The sequence below is a fragment of the Saimiri boliviensis genome, chromosome 1 (genome assembly GCF_048565385.1).
Source record: "Saimiri boliviensis isolate mSaiBol1 chromosome 1, mSaiBol1.pri, whole genome shotgun sequence".
In the NCBI taxonomy this organism is placed as follows: domain Eukaryota; kingdom Metazoa; phylum Chordata; class Mammalia; order Primates; family Cebidae; genus Saimiri; species Saimiri boliviensis.
The window spans coordinates 200352974-200375042 of NC_133449.1; the positions used below are offsets into that span (position 1 = coordinate 200352974).

Here is a 22069-nt window from a genome sequence, read left to right on the forward strand (position 1 = left end):
CTTCTTAGCCTCATGTCTGAGCTTGCTCCCCTTCACAACTTTGTCCTGCTCATACATGGAATCTGACCACAATCTACCTACCTCCTAATGGGCTCAGAGGGCCCGTGGGCATAGGTGCTAGGAAGGTCCCTAGACTTCACTGAAAGGTGCCTCCAAACCCAGATGTAACACTCATCACCACCCATCTACAACCTTCTCTCTACAACTACATTTTCTAACTGAAGAAACAGCAATGCATCATGAAGGAACAAAGAGCAGGCCCTCAGCACTCCCCTAACCCTTCATTATGTCTTAATACATGTTGACAAAATACGATCAAGAACTACTCTAGAGGACCATGCACATGATAAGATTATCTTTTATTAGCGATCTTATATTACATATTCCCAAAAAGATATAAAATCTTCCAAGAGAAAATATCAAAACCTGTTGATTCCAAGGTGAACAAAATGGTCGAAATAAAAGCAAACATTTTCTTCCAGACAAAGAAACATAAAAACATTTCGGCACAAGTACAACAAAGGCATGAGAAGATAATGATAATGTTTTACAACACGTTTTACAGCATTTTATTTTAATCAGTATTTGTAGAAAACAAGGATGCTAAGTTCTTGAACACTGCAGTCATAAACTCAAAATTTCCAAAAAAATAAAAAATAAATAAAAGCACTGACTATTCGGTCAGTTGAACATCTGAAATAATAAATGTAATGAAACCTAATAAATATGCCACTGAGATCACAAATGAAGTGTATGGTTTTTAGTGTATGCCAGACACATTAAATTATTTATCAGTTTTTGACCACAACCCAAAGCAAAAGCATCCTCTCTTCATTTCCCTGATGATTTATTCTAAAAGTAACCTCAAAAAGCAGAAACTTGCTGGTTAAAGAGAATTTCTGCTTTACCTGTGAACTGCTGGTAGCAACACACACTGAATAAAACCCCAGACTGACATGGGACAGATCCATCTTAAACAACCAGAAGTGGCAAGACCACTGTTATTGCATCAAGATTTTTTTTTAAATTTCATCTGATCAGAATTTCCACAATGATTAGGCACACCCACTTAACCACAGAACACACAGAACTCCCACAGGAAGGTTTTACATTTAAGATGCAATGAAAATACTGATCTCATTCCTGGGATTTGCTTCTGGCAACTCTAACATCTGTAGATGTCCACAAAAAGGAAGTCTTTTTCTTTTTTTAGTTGTTTATTCCCCAAAAGTGTGGAAGAAAACTTACAGTACATGTTTATTGCATGAAATTACCCCTTGTAATATCTTTATCAACACTGGTATTAGTTCCTTAATTATTAAAGGCAGAGGAGTTTATGACTTTAACATAACAATAATCTTAGGAGCTGTATCATGAGTGAAAATCAAAATGATAAACTATATGGTGAAAGATAAATTTAGTTTTAATTTCTCTATAAATATGCTGGAATGACAAGAGGTAAGTGGAGGTTGAAAGCCATATAATATGAAATCTATTAACTCAAAGAGAATTTTCAAAACTGTACATACTCAAAGACTCCTTTCTATGCTAAAATTGAATATTCTAAATGTTGCTATTATTTTAATGTTAAGGAAACAATAATTTCAAATAAATTTTATTAAATGTATTGTGATGGCACATGGGCTCAGAACTTTACTTTAAGGTTAACACATACAAGTTGAGAACTGAATGAGAATTGAATGAACAAATATATTCCTTAGTAAGATAAACCATGATGAACTACATAAAAGTGGGTTTCAAAAGGGGGTCAATTTTAAAGCATTCTCTCTTTAATATAGTTAACTACTGAAAATGCAAACAGTAGCTGGATTTCGCATGTTACAAAATCCTTGCTTCAAGTTGCAGTTTCCTTGGCAGCAGCATATTTTAATTAACAATATTTTCCTTCCTTGTTTTGTTTTCTGACATCTCAGTACATTCAAATAGTCAAAATGTTTAGAGTAACATCACCACAAATTTAATGAAACAGATCAGAATGTGGCCAGCATTGTCAGGCAAAAATTACACAATTTATGTGTCATAGAAAGTACCCACCCTCTCCCCAATCCCACAACATTCCCTCTTCCCCAAACAGTAATATGGACACTGATTTAATAAGACTTATAAAAAAATAAGGCACATTTATTTTGATATGGTAATTTTAAAATAGAAACCCCATCTTGGAACACCTGTATTCAAATGAGCTGTGTAAAAAGACACCTTGTGGTACCTAAAATAGATTTATGGTACCTATGGAATTGCTTCTATTTTAGTGAAGATGGAATAAATTGCACCCATCCCACATTGTCAAGTAATGAAAATATGCCTCTTTTTCTACTGTTGAATGATTCAAAATCAGGTATTTCTGGAAATACTTACAAAGGGTAGGAAAGGAAGGAAAAGGTCAAGAGGTACACCAGAAAAAGGTATAAAAATCAACTATGTTAATCATAAGGGTGGATGGATTGCACTTTTCCACTTATTTCAACATGTAATTTTTCTAACTAGTATGAATGACTGCAACCATTTTGGCCATTAGCTATTACCCACAAACATTTTATTCCATTTCAGCCAAATAGGTGCTTTTGTAGAACTAATGAAGGATCAGCACACAAATACTTGTAGAATCTCTTCACAACCCCCAACACAGACATAATTAATTAGCATTTAACCTGAGATACAATCTGTTGAGAGGTTGTCTTTAAATATTTCTTCATTTGTTGCATCAATTCATACTGATGGTGGTAGTTCATGGGAGGAAATTTTAAAAAATGGAAAAAAAACTTGGTTGATAGCATGGCTTTTTTTTTTTTTTTCTTACTGTAGTGGTAAAAAAAAAAAATCACAGAATCACAGAATTCATGTTCTCACAGTAGCCAGAAGCTAAAATAATGTGCTTCTTTATTGCACGTCAAACCAAGAAAGATATAAAAGCCAATGATTCCTAATCCAAATGTGAAAGTCAGGTTCACCTCAGCCGGATTTGGAATGTGCTAATTTCCATTGGACTCAAGTTGATCTCACTTATATTTTGAGCCCCAGGAGGTGAATGCATCAAGGATAATGACGAAGGTGTGAGACTCTCGACAATAAACTTGTTAAAAAGTTTCTGTACCAACATCTGAAAAGTAAATGATAAAATTTGCATATTTAGATCAACTTTGAAGATTAGTGGCAAAACTATATATTCAGTGAAAATTGGAATGAGAAGGAATAAAACAATATGTTGAACTCTTTTGAGGAAAAAAGGGTGGATTAAATATACATATATAAGTTATTAAATATATATACATAAGTTCTCTTTTAAGGAAAAAATGGTGAATTAAATATACATATATACCCACTTGGACATAGAGACTATCCTTGAAAGGAAACAGAAAACCAGTAATGGTCATGAGCAACATATTCCACATTCCTTTTTGTATTGCTTTAGGATTTTATCACGCACAGGGGCTTTTTCAATAAAAGAAAGGACATTCAATGGCCAAGAAGCTTTAAAAACATCCTTATTCTCTTTTAGTCAATACTTATCCCTGACAATGGTGGCCTCATCTACTTTTTCCTGTTCCAACAGAGATGAGAGCACACAGGTTCACTGCAGGGAAGGTTCATTATGTCATTTGAGTCCCAGTCTATAGAGATGGGCAGGTCATTTGGAAAGTATGTCCCTTACCACTGTCATGTTACATGTCTCTCTGGATCGTATAATCCCCTTATGACTCCTTAATGTCAGAATGTTCAGAACCAAGTATATACTTAGATCATCAGCAATACAATAGAGTGCAAATATAGTATAATTAAAAAGTAATAATAGGCCGGGCGCGGTGGCTCAAGCCTGTAATCCCAGCACTTTGGGAGGCCGAGGCGGGTGGATCACGAGGTCGAGAGATCGAGACCATCCTGGTCAACATGGTGAAACCCCGTCTCTACTAAAAAGTGCAAAAAATTAGCTGGGCATGGTGGCACGTGCCTGTAATCCCAGCTACTCAGGAGGCCGAGGCAGGAGAATTGCCTGAACCCAGGAGGCGAAGGTTGCGGTGAGCCGAGATCGCGCCATTGCACTCCAGCCTGGGTAACAAGGGCGAAACTCGTCTCAAAAAAAAAAAAAAAGTAATAATAATATTGGTACTCTCTTAGCATCAGTTCCAAGCAGGGTAGGGTAAAAGATTGCAGAAGCTAATCTAAGTAAGTAAGTTCAGGGCTCCTAGCACATTTTTCTTTTCTTTTCGGACCCTAAATACATGCAAATGTGTAGGGCTGGAACTGAATCACTTGAGTCTGGTCTACAGCATTATTTATGAGGTTCAGGAGGAAAGCTGGGTTAGCTGAGCTGCCTGGTGAGGCAGACCTGCCTGTACCTAAATCAGCCCAGCTGCCTTCTCTGAGTCATGGCCCACTCAGTGACAGAGGCAGGCGATTGGAGGTTTGTTTCCTTCCAAGGACAGGCTTGATGGAACTGCCAGAAAGACCAACTTGAAGAGAAATCAAAAATAGGCAGCCAGCAAGCTGTGCTCAGACTGAGGATCTGTTTGGCCTGCACAGTGTTGACTCATATGCAAATCTGCATTAATCAGAAGACCAAGACCTACATTTATTTCTCAAGGGAAAACAACTGATTGGCGCTATGTACAGCTGTCTCTTGGGCTGTGGATGGATTATCCCACTAGCCTATAGTCTCAATGTTCCCAGTTGCTTCTTTATGGCTACCTCTATAAGCTTCAGTTATTACACACTTGCCTTGGCCTCTGTAATGCTGAACTAGATGACGTGTGGTTCAGGGGAGGAGAAAACTAGGGGTCTGGGAAGAAGACGCTTTGTAGGTTGGAAACAGAAGGCCTAGGAAATGACAAGAACATTGCCTTCAAATGTGCATAAATTCCAGCTATGCCTTTTGATGATGACAAGGAAAGGAGACTGAAGTTTTGAGACAGTGCATTTTTAAGATGGGGAGTTCAAACTAATATGCAGACTGAGGAGAATGAGACAGTAAAGAGGCAATGAGACATGATCTTATTGTCAAGACCTTTGCAAAAAGATGATTTCAAAGCACATTCAGTAAGCAAAAATAACCTTTTCAACTTACCTTTCCCTGAGTAGTAGAACAAAGCAGCCCTGTGCCTTTGCTAGAGAACCGACAATCAAATCCTTTTCTGTGGAGGATTAAGGCTGCCTCATCGGAATGCCCACTGCCCACCTGCAAATGAGCAGAATGCAGTCACACCATGCAGACAATAAAGCAAATATTTACAGTACTTCACGCACCACTCTCTTGATGTCGGCATCCAAAAGCATGTTTATTTAGCAAGAAACTGAGGCAAATACATTTCTCCTCAGGCCCATGCTCACTGCCCATTCACTTGCTATCATGCTCTCCTACCTGTACTGAGCCAGGTGAGATTATGTTCTAAGGTTACTTGTTGGGTAACCTCATGCCTTGGTTTCCCGTATAATCCCTGAAAACTTAGGTTTCCTTATGTCCATACATTATACAGCTAGTGCCCGACTTACGACCACGGTCAGGACTGTGGAACGGTCGTAACACAATTTGGTCGTAAGTAGAGTAGGCTATATGTACAGCTGAAATGGTGCACGTGGAGATGGTAGTGCTGCCAGAAGCTGGCCCGCACTGTCGTACGCCCAGCTGGGCACCATTTGCGCTGCCAGATGCGGAGCAGTCGTGGCTAGCGATTGTGGTCATAAAGTCGAATGGTACTAAGTTGCACAGGTCGTAAGTCGATCAATACCTGTATATTGTTTTATCAAAGTTTCTTTGAATAAAGCATTTTGTTTTCATCTTATTTTTCTAATGCACACATCAGCTGAATAAACTGCACCTAAACTTAGTCCTTATCTGGTCATTGAATGACATACCATCTAAGTTAAAAGTCACATACACTTCTTTATTCAACACTAAATTTTGCTAATTGCATTAATATTCTTACTCATTAATATATTGATTCATAATTTTATATTAGAGCTATTTAATATTTAAATTTAGCTATGCTTTCACTTGCTAAGCCAGCTCACATTTACTAGCTTGACATATCATTTAGGTTGATACTGCAGAAGCTATTGTTGAAGGGCAGGTAAAAACAAAAACACTAAACATGACAAATCAGCTATAGGGGTCAGTATACATTTTCTTGCAATAAAATTTCTCACATCCATTTAAGCATCAATGTCATGAATGGTTCAAGTCTCTGAATTTTAAATTATAATTATCTTAATAAAATATATGTTTCCTAAAGTTGGAAGGTGTATATGACAATAAGAAAAATGAATTAAAAATCCCTGGAAAAATTAAGAAACAAACAGTTTTTTTAAAAAAAGAGTCATGTGTTGCTCAGCACTGACACTGTGATAAAACTGATTCTTTCCTCTGTTCTCTGGCTACAGACAGGAATATGCCCAAACTCTTGATCATTCTCACTAGGGGATAAGATTTTTTAATGTACTAAAGAGACATCTTTCCTGAATAGCTGCCAGCATCTCCGCCACTGATTTGATTTTAATGAGCCTGAACAGTTTAAAGCTGTCCTCACCTCACTCTTGGCTAGAATAACCTATGTTATGATGTTTCACACTGGTACTTTGTAGGGGTACTGCTAAGATTTTGTTTGAAGAAAGAGAAAAGTCATTTAAGGAATTCTGAGTCATCACAAGACCATATGATACAGCAATTTTAAATCATATGATAAAAATTTCTAATGAATTTCAATACATTTAAAACACCCTCCCCATGTAGTATAAAAGTAACACATAGGAAAATCCTTCATTTATGGTATTATTAGATCTCCAAAAGAATAACAAAGAGGACTCTATCATGTGCCAACTGTGAAACCTTGGGATAATTTCTTCTTCCTTAATATACATATTCTTCCCTGTAAAATGGAGGTAATGTTTCTATTATTTTTTTCATGAAGTCATTGTGTGGATTAATCTGTTGAAAATACCATGTAAATAGCCTCACATAGCCTTGTACAGCAGAATGCACTAGTGCAGGGGCTGCGGAGTAAGAGTGGTTCAGAGCCTGAGTGGGGAGTCAGACAGCTGATCTGGATCTTTGCTCTACAATTAACTAGCTGCGGATTTCAGCAAAACCAGATTTTCCTAAAAATCAAGATGAAATGAAATGAAATAACTTAACAAAGACACGGCCAAGTGCCTGGCATACAGGAAGCCCTTTGTATAGTCGCCATTATTATTTCCAATAGTGTAATCCGTCAAATAAATATTGGTGATCATTTTTGTAATAATTACAAATTAAACAATACTCTTACTTAACTTCTTATTCATAAATTTCCTTTATTGACATTACAACTTTGTAGCTAAAGAATCAGAGAACTCCCAAATTATATGTTTACAGTCACACATCAAAATCATAATGAAGTCTGCATTCAGGTTCACAGATTAGACAACCTCTTAATTAAACTATTTTAAAAGCACATATCACTATTAAAAGCATCTGGCCATTTGAACTCATTGATTCATCCTTACACACTACTTGATAGCATGCATTGCTAAAATTTCTGCAACACATTTGCTCTTGCAATAACAAATTCCTAAGGCCTTTATAGCAACAGAAGGGGACAAAAAAAGTGGGAAGGGAAACACCTTTGGAATTCTACATTTGAATTCTACAAGAGATTTAAACCGACAATACAAAAATAGAGATAAAAGTCATAAAAATTAACTTTCACTGATAGAAAAAGTTATACTTTCTCTCAAAACTAAAATTACATCACTTTTGTAAGAACAAACTGAAAATAGCAATCATCTTGTCCAAGTTTTAAAAAAATCAAATATTCATGAAAGTATCAGTTTTCAAGCAAAAATACCTGAGGCAAAGCAGCAGTTTTTCAGTTTCAAAGTCTGTCTAGACATTTTATTTCCAAGAAAACTGTTTTTCAAAGTAGGGAAACTGTGAATTTAACTTGAATATGCATGCAGGAAAACAGATACCTTCAAGCCGTCAAACTGTCTGCTCTAGGACAGTAAACAGATTTTGAAAGAATTGCTTTTATATTCATTAATGCATTGTAATATCTGTACTCCATACAAGGGGAGGATGTGGGGAAGAAAATTTACAATTTTTGAAATTGTGCCAAGCACTGTGGTAGGTAACTATCTTTGTAAACAGATTAGATCACTTTCAAGGCTGGATTTGAAGTGAGGCTGGGGTTTTCAAAAGTTTCACAGGGAAAACCTGTTGCAAATTTATTTCAGGGGATAAAACCAACATTCAGCTCATAGACTAAGCTGGGCCTCTGAGGCTTTTCCAGCAACTTGGTGGAGTATGGGGAAAGATGATTTGGTTTGCAGAATGAAGCCATCAGATAAAGCTGTCCTTAGAGAAAGCTGAATCAGACCAAAGATTTTTCTACCATGAACCATTTATGTGACTTCGAGTAAACCTCTATAAATTCAGCAAGCTAGAAGAGTATCTCTTAGGACGGAGAGTCAACTGCAGTGTCAGTATCAGTCATTGCTAATACCTGTTGAGCCCTTGCTGTGTGCCATCCTCTGTGCAGAATGGTTTTCATTGATTAACTCATTTTGTCTCACAACAGCCTTTGAAATAGTTGAGGTGGTGTATGAGTTTGTATTAACATATGTAAATACACAGGAAAATCTCTATCACAAAGCATTATCTTTTATACTCAAATAGCAATGACTGCTAATGCAGTGATCCTGCATTAGCCCTTAGTCTTCTCCCTCCAACGGTTGGTATATCCTTCTATAGGTGTCCTGTTATTACTGAGGACACAAGAAAAATTCAGTGTATTCCCTAACACTTTTCAGCGCTCCTTCTCCCTTCTTATTTCCATACAGGACAGTGAAGAATCTGAGAAGCCATCTGGACTCAGACACACCTGCATGTGCTCCCAGCACCATTTACTGGCTGTGTGCCTTAGACAGTTACCTATCATATCACTAGGTCAGTTAGTTTCCTCTTCTGTAAGACAGGATAAAAATACTGCCTACCTTCTTAGTGTTGTTGTGAGAGCTTTAAATAAAGTTCATGTAAAGCACTTGGCACAATGCCTGGCAAATAGACAATTTTAGATATGATATTTTTAAATATCTGAGGAATTACTAACAAAGTATTAAGTTGGTGCAAAAGTAAATCTAGCTTTGTCATTACTTTTAATGGCAAAAACTGCAATTACTTTTGCACCAACCTAAAATATCAGGAATATAAGTCAAAGTGACATCAAGATTTACTCTGGCAATAAATGTCAACATCTAATTTAAAGAAGTGACAATATTTTTACCTCCTTATTAGTGAAATCACCATTGCTCATAACTGAACTATCATAGGTGAGAACTTTTACTTGTCAAGCACTCATAGGGGTTACTATGTACCACACACTGTTCTAAGCGCTTTACTAAGACTGAAATTATTTCCAATGTTCAGACCATCTCTATAGTGAGTACTATTACCATCTCCACGTTACTAAGGAGGAGCACGGGACTCAGAGAGTTAAGTGACTTGCTCTAAGTCACATGATTAGAAAGCGAAGGAGACACACTAACACCCAGGACATCTGTTTCCAAAGTCTAAGCTTTTATCAGCTTCCTTCTCCTGCCTTTGCACTAGCTATGAATTGGTGCTCATAGATACCTAGCCAGGAGAGAAAAGATAAGGATTATTTTTGATGTAAAATAACAAAATACTGTAAACTAAAGGAGATAACCCCACCAATTTATTGCTGTAAAGGGGGAGTATTGATTGATGGTTCCAGCAGAGATAAATCTATAACTTATCAAAAAATATATCAATTCAGAAAGCAAGGTTTGGAAATTGTAATTTCCTTCCATCTACCACCTACCCATCTATCCATTCACCCCACTTCAAATAGGATTTAAGGCCATTCTGAAAATTATACACACGACAGTCTCTTCTAAGGAAAAATGTAGGCGAATAGTCCTCTACCGAAGATACTAAGATGTGAGTTATGTCATTCTTCTCTCGCACCAAAAGAAACAGTGAACTTTTGGAAGTAAACTTATGGCTAAAGAAAAGCCATAACTTTGGCCAAATTGTTCAGGACTCATGCGATCCCACCCTCCTCACAGGGTTAGTAAGGTGCATATAGATTAAGGCATGACTACATATCTAGTAGGAATATTTCTCCATCCCACTCAGATTCCTTGAAAATACCTAACACTCATCTCTAGTGCATTCTGGCAGCTGGAAAGGTTAGAAAATTGCATGCTTCATTATAACTGCTAAGATGGGAAATAACCAGTAGAAATTCATTTTTTAGAGTGCTCATTAAAATGTCCAATAATAGCAATCCTGTTTTGATCAACAAGATAAAATGATAGAAAGAAAAGGAAGGCAAATGGTTGTTCTCAAATACGTACAACAGAGGATTTTTTTTTTTTTTTTTTCATAATTTTCACCTTTCCAGAAGCCAGGGAGATCAATAAAGCACCAATCAATTCTTATAAGAAAGACAAATAAAGTAAAATCCTCAAACTGCTTTTTATAAGAAAAGAAGAGGCAGAATGCACAAGTGGAGGAGAAAATCTTATTCAGTAAGTGGTGCTGATATTGAAAGATGGCTATTTGCAAGAAACAAACACAAATCAATTACACAGAGAATAAAGAGTTAAACATGTTTTTATACACACACACACACACATAAATAAATATGTGTAAATATAAAAGCCATGGAATAATCTAAAAAAAAAAAAAAAAAAAAAAAAAAAAAAGAGCTGAACTACGTATCACTTTTCTAAAGTGATTCCAAGTAGAATGGCTCCATGAAGCTGAGCTTAACTGGCTTCCTCTCTGTCGCTCCATTCCAGGCTGAACCTGCACCTCCAGCTTCAGAAACCTGACTCATGATTTGTCCTCCCAAGAGATCCTTCCAGCATCTTCTCTTCCCAATCTCCCTTTTTCTTAAATAATGGCCCTTTCCTGATGACAAGGCTTTTGCATTTAGTGTATGAGTGGTGTTCCTGTTGTCTCAGTTTCAAACCTTTACAGAAGCATCTTTGTAGTATCTCAAACTCTTCATAGCATAGGAAAAGGGGGTGATCAAGGAAAAGAGTTGAAAGGCCAGCAGAATAGGAAAGCTAACTGGTAAGCTTGTAATAGTGGCTGGAATGGGCAAGCCCACACAGCATGCTGTGAGGCAGGGCTTCAAGAGATGTTTGTTGCCCTCTTCATCTGATTACAAATGTACAGCATATAATCATTTTCCAAAAATTGACATAAAGCAGAAAAGCGACACATGTCCGTCTAAAAGCAAGCTATGTCTATATAAAAACATAAACTCGTCTACTAATATAGAGCAATCCCTGAAAACTTGGACTTTTAGAAAAAAAATTAGTAATTCTAAAAATGTCAAACACTACCCTCTGAGGCCTCACACAGCACTTGAGATTTGGAAGGCCTGGCCGGAGGTCTGATTCTGCCATTTACTGCTGGGTAATTTTATTTTTATCATTTAACTTAGTTCTAAATCTTACTTTCCTAATTTAGGATATGGAGATAACTCAACAATTTCATCAGAAGAATTTTTAAAAATTACTAATTTCTAGGCTCTCCTCCTCAGCCCTATAGAATCAGAATCTCAAGAGATCTGGAAATCTGTAAACGTCTCTATGTTTAAAATCTCCCATGTGATCTGGACAGTGAATCTGAGGGCCAGTAGTTGGAACTGGGGAACCACCTCAGTGGGTTATCATACCTGCAGCCTGCAACTTGCGTCCCTCACTGTTCCTTGAATCTATAACCTCTTATCCCAAAAGTCAAGAAAACCAACGGAGGTTTAGAATTGAGAAACCTTTAGACAGCAGCCCAGGGGAGGGCCAAGCAAGGGCGTTCTCTATCATGGTGCTGAAGGAATTGGTCAGGCAGGAAGACACATGTCCTTATCATGCTAAGGTGATCTTCAGACACATTTCTCATGAAATACTGTGGTGGTTAGGAAAATGCTTACTTAAATACAGGCCAATGCAGACTTGAGGTCTTGCTTGGAACCTTTGTCTATTTTGACATTATTTCAAAGGGAAAAAATGAGTTGCAATCACCAAGTGAACAGCCCATTATTGCACAGTGGAAGCTTCTAGCACATAAAAACAGGAATCCAATACAAAACGCTTAGATCTGGCTTCCGTACTTATTCATTGAGTCATTTTGGTCTTTCTTTTAGTGTAAGCATGGAATTACACTAGGCACTTTGTAAGTATAGCTTTCTTTGAATCAATACCCTCAACAGTTCCCTTCAATGATTATCTTTCTGTTAACAGGTTAGGGCAATTCTTTAAAGAAGTGGTTGTGGATGGACCAATCTGTCCTCTTGGATTACTAGTGGGCTTTTAAACGATTGTTATAAATATGTACTGCTAAGAGTCCAAGGCTAACACAGAAACTGGCACCAATAGATAAGACAATGCAAAACTGCCAAGTATTTAGTTCTGATGATGTGCCAGCATGGTAGTTATCAATAGGAATTAACATTTCAGTTTTTATTCTTCTTGGTCAAATCTTTATGTTGTTAAGTTGCTCTCTATTCCCCCTGCTAAAACCCCAATCTGCACCCAGGTTGGAGTAAGTGTCATTAAGATAACAATGTATGTTTACAAAGCGCTTCTGTTTTCAAATGGCTTTCATAATAGGATTTCATCAGTTTTTAGCAAAAGACCTGACATAGGAATTTGTGACATCAGCCTCATGTTATAAATGGTAGCTGAGTCAGCAGTCACTCAGGAGACAGGTAGGGAGGGTGGCCCACCTATCCAAAGGCACGAAGTGCAATGGGAAGCCAGGTGGCTGCAGTGAACACAGGCCAGACTACAGAGGGCCTAAATGCTCAGGGTCTGCACCAATTCAATAAGCAATGAGTTTTTTTTTAATCTGAAAAGTGATTAGATTCATTTTACAAGAAAATAGTCAAAAGTAGGAAGGATGTAAAGAAGTCAGTTACCACTAAAAAAAGGTAAAAAAGGTGACACGAAAAACAATTTCCAGGCTTCACTTACAGAAGGTAAAACCCTATACCCACTGACTCTAGTTAGCTCCAGCTGCTTCCAGAAAACAATCACATTTAAAACAACTACAGTGGAAGAGCCACCCAGAAGTGAGGCTAAGGGATGGTGACCGCCCATCCTCCCCATTAGCCTCTGGGTTCTTTGGGTCACTGATGTCCTCTACCATCTATGTCAGGAGGTGATAACCTGAAGCCCAGGGTCTTTGGTGCCCTCCATTCTATTCTTTACTTTTCTTTTAGCTCATTTATTAATGACATGACACCTCAGGGAGAAAAGGTAGACTACAAAAAAAAAAAAAATATATATATATATATATATATATATATATATATATATATATATATATTTCTTCTATTGGTTTTCTAACAGGAAACTGAGTTGCAGTGATTCTCAAGAAAAAGATATGAAAATACAAAGCTTCTGATACAGAAATAACTAAGTACTATTTCTCTAACTTCTGAGAGATACAGTCTAACAAGGACAAATGAATAAGAAAAGTCAGTAGTGCTAAACTTAAGGCCCAGATCTCCTACCTACTATGTTGATATTTCCTGACCTGCTCACCATACAGAACTTTTCTAAGAATCAAGTAAATCAGTATCAGGATATGCTCTAAAATATAGAGCAATAGTCAAATGAAAAAGCTTTTGGCCAATGGTGAAGCCCTCTTAATAATTCTTCAAAGCATGGTAAAGCATACAGTATTTTTTTCATTTCTTTACTCCCTTAAAACAAGTACATAACAAACAGCAATTTTTTATAGGCATATTTTGAGACATACCTTTGACTGTAGGGTTCTCAGATTAACCAGATGAATGTCACAAGGCAAAGATGACTGTAATGGAGAGAATTCACCTTGCAGCTCAAGGTTAGGTGAGGAGAACTTATTTGCCATTGGAAAGACTGGATGGTTCATGAGAGAAGAAGTTATGTGGCTAAGGAGAGAAGGATAACTGACCGAATTCTTTTCTTCTTCCTATCAAGAAAAAACAAAAATGTTTAAGGTCTATATTTCCAGTTCTCATTACATTAACAGAATTATCCAAGAGGGTTTAAATATAAAAATATATTAATACTTTGGTTTTATTATATTTTATAAGTAAGTCTTAGAAAATACTCCATAAACTACCAAGTTTAGTTGTAAGCAATACAAGAAAATAAACAGTGTATATCTAATTCATATGCTTAAAATGTATCTTTCATTCATTTAATACTAAAAATACCAAAAAATTTCCTACAAACATTTTAGGACAAGGCATACCTTCTTATGAAAATTCTCAACCTATCAGAAAACTCTCAGAAGTACAAGGATTGGGCTGTACATAGATTATTTGTAGTGCATCATCAAATATTATGTCCCTGCTCAGGTTTCATCCATCACATTCTTGTGGTTTCATTTATACACCTTAACAAGACCACAATGGCAAGTACTGATTCAAAGCTATAGTCCATCCATGTTAACAAATGATAGGAACTAAATGTTACCCAATGATAGAATTAAAAAAAAATAAAACTATCAAAATAAACCCAGTTTTTAAATATAAATAACATAGGTGACACACCTAGATCATCTGTTTTCTTTCCATATGGTAAATCATTGCCAATTATTTCACTATTCTATTCCAAAACTAGAAGTGTTAAATGTTACTGAATAGTTATCACACACTTACATAGTATATGATTATTCCATATAATTTAAAATGCTTTAGTCTTTGCTGTAGTATATGGTTAAAGGCAACATTTCTGAATATTCAAACATTAAATAATTGACTAATGTTGGCAGATTACATATGCTAAATGATACACAAAATTAATTAAATCAATGACTGAAATGAATCTTAATCAATAATGCCTAAGGAGTAAAAACAGACACAAATAACCGAGAAAATAATTTGTGCAGAAAGGTCCTTTGATCATCAGTTACATCTGAACCAAATTTAATTTTGCATATTATTTTTTAAAATGACTACTGCATTGGTGTCTTCTGATTTTGCATCTTTTTTGTAATATAAAGCTCAAATAAAAGGCTTGGCTACTTATCCGTGTGAAAAGACAGGATTTATAGAGATATAGAGATTAAAATTCAGAATGTCAGATTAGCATTGCACAGAAGGGTGCTAGCAAAAAGTGACTACCATCGTGCCAGCAGCTAACATTAGATGTCATTACAATTCAGACCATGGAGAGAGAAAAAAAAAAATTTTAAGACAGCAGAGGGACATTGCAATATTAAGACACTGACAAAAAATCAGGTCTGAAAGAATTGTTAAAAAAAAATGTATCTATTCTACATTTTTTAAAAGAAAGATTAAATAAAGCATATAAAATAATATTCCCCAACAATACTGAAACATAATGCAGCTTGTAGAATAACACGAATAAAGTGGGAACAATTTCAACAAGATATTTTAAAGGTACTCCAAGATCAAAGGATTTCATAATCTAGGTCAGGATTGATAACAAAATCACTCATGAATAATGAAACATAAAAAGATTCAAATAGAAAAGAAAACACCTCCTTCATCAAATTTGGGAAGTGTTAAGTCCACTCTAGGTCAAGAAACATTCAAAGAAAGCTCTGGCTTCGTTCTACACTCTTGGAGCAATTCCTTGCCACTCCAGTGAGTAGCCAGAACATTTCCTGATTGATCTTCTATACTTCAGAAGCAATAATGTGGATATATAACAATCCTCCAAACCAGATTAGTTCTTCCTAACCATTGGTATTTCCCCAAAATTAACCACACAACAGAATGACTTGGGACACCTTTAATAGACTAGATTCTTGGGTCATATCCCAAATCTACAACGTCTTGGGAGGTGGGGTCCTGAAAATACAAAGCTGAAAAGCCTCCCTCGGTGAATCTCATGGAGTCAGCCTCACACTGCTCCGTGATCCTGTGCTGGGAACTGCCACCCCAGACATCCAACCTTACAGAGAAAACAGAGCTCCCTTTAGATTCAAAAGATGAGCTGTACCTTTTCACTACCTTTGCATTAAAAAACAAGATTCAGTTTCAAAGACATTTTGATGGGAGTCTTCTAAAAGGAAACAATGTCATGGATGTTAAGGACTTCAAGAATTTAAAAACTGTAGTTTATTGTTCTTAGCAAGATAAAAAAGTTTATAGAAGAGTTGTGGTTCACTACCCTAAGAGCATCATGAACAAATAACACTGCTGGAGGCTGGCCAGGCTGGAGTGGCGAAGTCTCACCCAGGGTTCCACCATTCATGTACTTTCTTATCATATTTACAGCAACAAGAGGCTCAATGATATCAACTGTTGAACCATCAACAATTATATTAATCTCTACAAAGGTAATCTTTTCACTGTAAGTCATATGATAAACTCAAAGTTTTAAAAATACATTTTCTACGGGAAATTTTATGTGTTTAAGTTATAAATGAATTCCCCAGCCTTGTACTTAACTAATCTAGTACTATAAACCTTATTTAATTTCTCATTGGTTGGAAGGCTTCATTCACACTATTTAAGTGTAGCTTTCTCTTTGCAGTCTGCCTGACATTAAAGAGAGTTTCTAGCATCTTCTGATCCAAACCACACAAAGTGGAGATCTTCCTCACTGGGTTCCAGCCCTTATTCCACCAGTTGGCACTTCTTGCCAGACTCCTTGGTGCCCTTTATTAAGCTCACTTTGAGTCACATCAAAGACTTCTACTTCATCTACATCAAATTCTATTAAATTATGGTGAGATAGTAAGAGGCATTTTTTGTTACCTTTGTTTATTCAGTTTGACTTGAAATACAGTGGGAACTTAAATGTCTGTGGAAGTAAATCTATTAATAAGCAAATGCAATATAAACAGAGAAGAGCACTAGAGAGGACGGGTGGAATAACAAGACAATGAGGAAGATGGAGAGAAAATGAATAATAATATATTGAATCATAACATATAGAGGTAAATATCATGTAGCCCACGATTGAAGACTACGGGGAAGGTTTGTAGATACACATTTTGGTAGGTCTGTATGGTATTAAAAAGTTTTTTTTTTTGCTTTTCAGCCAACCCTTTAATAAAAAATTCATACTAAAAAAGCAACCCAAAAAACTCAAAACGCATTTTTTGTTTTTTACCCAATAAACTGGAAATTTGTGTCACCCCGAGCAGGCATTCAGTCCCATGTGGAAATAATCAGCTGGAGCTGAGTTGTGGGTGTTAGTGGAATGTGTCCTCAAGTTTACCATAGATCTTCTGGTCACCTAACTTAAGTATTTACCCTTAAACCTGATTGACCTCCCTCATGCTGTCACTTTTCTAAACCATATAAGCATTTAAGATTTTAATCTGATCTCTCCAAATTTCTTCTCCTTATATTTAAAGGCAAAGCAACACAATTATAACACTTCAACACTTCCAGGGTTCCTAGCTCATGTCTCATTAACCAATCAGCAGGAAAGAAGTAAGGAGAAACAGTCAAAGAAACAAATCCTAAATCTGTCAATGCCTGTTTTTAGTCCATTTTCTGTTGCTGTAACAGAATACCACAAACTGGATAATTTATCTTTAAGGAATTTTATTCAGCTCACAGTTCTGGAGGTTGGGAAGTCCAAGAGCATGGCACTGGCATCTGGTGAGGGCCTTCTTGCTACATTATCACATGGTGGAAAGGCAAGAGAGTGCATGCAAGAGAGCTCATTTTTATAACAAAGCTCCTCCTGCATTAACTAACCCATTCCCATGATAATGGCATTAATCCATTCATGAGGGCAGATCCCCTATGACTCAAAAGCCTCCCAAAGTTCCCACTTGCAACACTACCACAATGGTAGCCAAGTTTCCAACACATGAACTTTTGGGGAACACATTCAAACCCTAGCAATGCCAAAAGAGATGATTTCTATTTTCCATTTCTATTAGTCTTTGAGGATAATTAGCATAAATGATGGTCAACCTCATGCATCCACAGTCCTTGTTGGACAGCTCACACAGTGAATATCATCCAAGTCCTTGTTTTTACTGACTCTCTGCAGAATTATTTGAGGACAGGACTCACTTCCACTTAGTTAGCTCGGGATTATTTCCATGAGGCTCTGTCATGCTCAGGACATCCCACTATAATTTCTTCCTAACCAGGGAGTATCCCCCTACTTCACTTTTCTCCACCATTATTTTAGATACTAGAGTTTGAGTTGAAATTAAGAACACTTTCCAGAAAATTCGAGTTACATACTATTAACCTTCCTCAATTAAGTGTCTTTTTAATTATTTTCACTAGACATTAAAATGTATTTTCTCTTCTCTAGTTCATTTATTTAAAAGAAACCACTGAATGAAGCCCCAGAATCTATATTTCAGCAACAGAAAATTTTAACCAACATAGGATTGTAAAATAAAAACATTAAATTTAAATTAATTACTATCCAAGGAGTCTGAATGGGAATAAACAAATTCACTTTTAAGACAAAGCTTTAGATTTAATGTGAAAATTTCTATTGTTATAGTTGACAAAAGTTTTGTAGATTAGTATCAATATAGAAAGTCGTATAAGCCAGAAACACCTTCAAAAGGAGCAACAGACAGTAGCTGCCAGCCCTCAGACAATAATTTCCCTATGCAGTTTTAGTCCTTAAAACTAAGCTATATTGTCAGTAATTGATTTGAAACATGAGTCTCAAGAATAGTATGGCTCTTTACATCTAAAATGGATACTACTTCTTTTTAATATTCTAAATACTGGAAGAAGTTTTTGCTTTAATTGGCTGCTGCCATTTCATTCAATCAACTAGTATTTTATTAAAGAGTATCTACCATATATAAGAACATATGACAATAAAGGCAGCGGGTCCCTGGAATCTAGTAGGGGGAATGGAACATGCATATGAAGACAAGGTAATAAGCAGAAATGGCAATAAATACAGTGGCAAAATGTGCACTAACAGCTCATTCATCTATGCATTTGGATATTCATTCATATGACATATATTAGGTGAATCCTCTGCTAGGAACAATCCTAGAAGTGGAGAGAGGCACAATCCCACTCTCATGGAGATTACAGTCCAAAGGAGGTGAAAAGACAGGGATCAAATAATCATACACATGCATGAGGGTGAGATGCATAGTTTGGAGGCAGCACAGGGGAAAGGCTTTTAATCTGGTCCAGAAGCAGCTGATGAAGTAAACACTAATCTGAACTATCACCCAGAGTTTCTAGGGCAAAGGATAATAGGCCATGTGCAAAAGTGCAGTGGCGAGGAGGAGATGGAAAATACTAGGGATGTGAAGGAAACCAGTGGGCCTAAAGCAGACACAGTTGAGAGGCACACAGATGCCTAGGGGACATGCAGGGCCTATATCATAAGGCATTCTGGAGGCCATAGTAAGAATTTTGACATTTTTACTGACAGCAATGAGAAGATATCAGAGGATTCAGCAGGAAGCAATAAAGTTAGGTTTGGCTTTGGGAAAAAAACAAAAAACATTCTGCCTTCTGGGTTAAGAACAGACATGGCAGAAAGGAGAACAGGGTGGATGTGTATAGGCTAGATCCAGGAAATACAGGAAGTCAGTTTAGATTAGGGTGGTGGATGTAAAGAAGATTATAAATTTGAAACATTCAGGCAATGAGATAGATAAGTGATGGCATTACTCTGTGAGAAAAGGCTGATAGGGATATGCATGTATCAGGCAGAACTCTTATGTGTCTGTCCTGACATTGGATGGATGGTGGTTACTGTAGACTGGGTGGAACACTGGAAATGGGCCAGGTCTGGGAGGGAGGAAAGATCATGAGTGTGTTGGATATGTTAAGCTTGAGGTGTCCTTATAAACAGAGAATATCAGGAAGCAGTTAGATACATCTGGAGGTCAGAGGCAAGCCTAAGCTAAAGATATGCGTTAGTGGCTTCTACCTGTGTGGAGGATGCAAACAAAACCAGGGGAGTAGAAGAGACTGCCAAGGGAGAGCATAAAAAATAAGAAAAGGAGAAGGCCAGGGCCTATGCCTTCAGAGCTCTAAGATTTAATGGCTTAGTTGAAAACTATTAGAGAGATAAAGAACTGCCAGAGAGGTAGGAGGAAAACCAAGCTGCATGGCTCCATAGAAGCCCTGGCAAGGTGGTTAGTATTTTACAGAATAACAATGGCCAGTGTCAAATACTGCTGAAAGGTAAAGTAAGATGATGACAGTCAATAGCCACAGGATCTAGTGACATCAGCAAGAGCTCTTTCAGAATATGATGGAGGCTAAAGCCAGAATGAAACAAACTGAGTGTGAGAAGGAAGTGATGAAATAAACTGATCTCATAAACTCTGGCTCAATCGGGTAGAAGAGAAAGGATAGTAGCTCAGAGGAAATGGAAATAACAGTTTGAAGGAAGGCTGTATTCCATTTCTATTTTTTTTTTTTTTTTTTTTTTTTTTTTTTTTTTTTTTGAGATGGAGTTTAGCTCTTGTTACCCAGGCTGGAGTGCAATGGCACGATCTCTGCTCACCGCAACCTCTGCCTCCTGGTTTCAGGCAATTCTCCTGCCTCAGCCTCCTGAGTAGCTGGGATTACAGGCACGCGCCACCATGCCCAGCTAATTTTTTGTATTTTTAGTAGAGATGGGGTTTCACCATGTTGACCAGGATGGTCTCGATCTCTTGACCTTGTGATCCACCCGCCTCGGCCTCCCAAAGTGCTGGGATTACAGGCTTGAGCCACTGTGCCCGGCCTCCATTTCTATTTTTAACAGAAGAAAGCAAGGAGTGTTCAAAGCTAACAGAAAGAATCTCCCAGGGAAGTGTTGGATATGAGGAGCCAGGGAGAAACAGAGAGAGAATGAAAAGTAAAAGGATGCTGAGGTGGGTGAAGGGAGTAAGTTCCAAGGACAAGTTGTAGGACCTGCCTAGGATGATGGAAGATAAAGTCTCTTTTTAATATTAACATGAAGAAAGAAGGGAAGGATAGGAGTAGATACTAGGTAACTGGAACAAAGAGTCCTGTCTATTGGCTGTTCTCACTATAAAGTGGAAGGTGAGGTCACTGGCTGAAAAGAGTAGAAAGGACTTACAATGGTCAGGGAAGAAAGAAAAACAGCAAAAAGAGCGAGCCCATGTTCAGGGCTATCCAAGGTAGGTGATCAGTGCCTGACCATTCAACACAGAGTACTAGATTTTTGCTTTGAGGAATGAAAATCAAATGTGAAAAACCTACATATAAATGTATTTTCAACTGAAGAGTCTAAGACTAGAATAATTACGCTAAGATTTCAAATAAATTTTACCAAACTTAATCTGCTAAGCATGTGACTAAGCTCTATTCTTTAACTTTTGTTTAGCTCAATTTTTCAATTCTCATGTCTTTAAAAATAATTTCAGACCCAGCAATCCCATTATTGGGAATAAACCCAAAGGATTATAAATCGTTCTATTATAAAGACACATGCACACGTATGTTCGTTGTGGCATTGTTTACAATAGCAAAGACCTGGAATCAACCCAAATGCCCATCAATGATAGACTGGACAAAGAAAATGTGGCATATATATACCATAGAATACTATGCAGCCATAAAAAATGACAAGTTTGTGTCCTTCATAGAGACATGGATGAATCTAGAAACCATCGTTCTCAGCAAACTGACACAAGAACAGAAAACCAAATGCCACATGTTTTCACTCATAGGCGGTGATGAACAATGAGAACACTTGGGCACAGGGAAGGGAACAACACTCACTGGGCTAGGTGGGGAGGTGGAAGGGAGGGACAGCGGGGGATGGGGAGGATGTGGAGTTATAACACTGGGAGAAATGCCTAATGTAGGCAACGGTAGGGGAAGAATGTGGCATGTACTTATGCAACAATACTGCAGGATGTGCACATGTACCCCAGCCCAAAGTATAATAAAAAAAAAAATTAATTATTAATAATAATTTCAGGAAATTTTACCTGAACTAATTTCTTGTCATTAGTTTTTATCAACATAACAAGCAAACACAAAAAATAAAAAGACCTAAGTTCAAATCCTACATGATATTTATAACTGAAGATCTCTTTCTGTGAATGTGGGCCACATCTCTTATAAAGAAATCTCAATATTGAAGATGATTTATAAAA

General features: G+C 37.0%; 1 protein-coding gene across 1 annotated transcript in view; it reads right to left on the bottom strand.

Moving 5' to 3' along the window:
- Window positions 1-340: 340 nt before the first annotated feature.
- Window positions 341-22069, bottom strand: part of MAN2A1 (mannosidase alpha class 2A member 1) — a 174776-nt gene continuing 153047 nt past the window's right edge. Inside the window, exons 20-22 of the mRNA XM_003920707.4 lie at window positions 13790-13984; window positions 5084-5194; window positions 341-3121 (exon numbers count right to left, since the gene is read on the bottom strand). Coding sequence (XP_003920756.1) covers window positions 2969-3121; window positions 5084-5194; window positions 13790-13984 — 459 coding nt within the window. The 3' untranslated portion in view covers window positions 341-2968. The remainder of the gene's footprint in view (window positions 3122-5083; window positions 5195-13789; window positions 13985-22069) is intronic.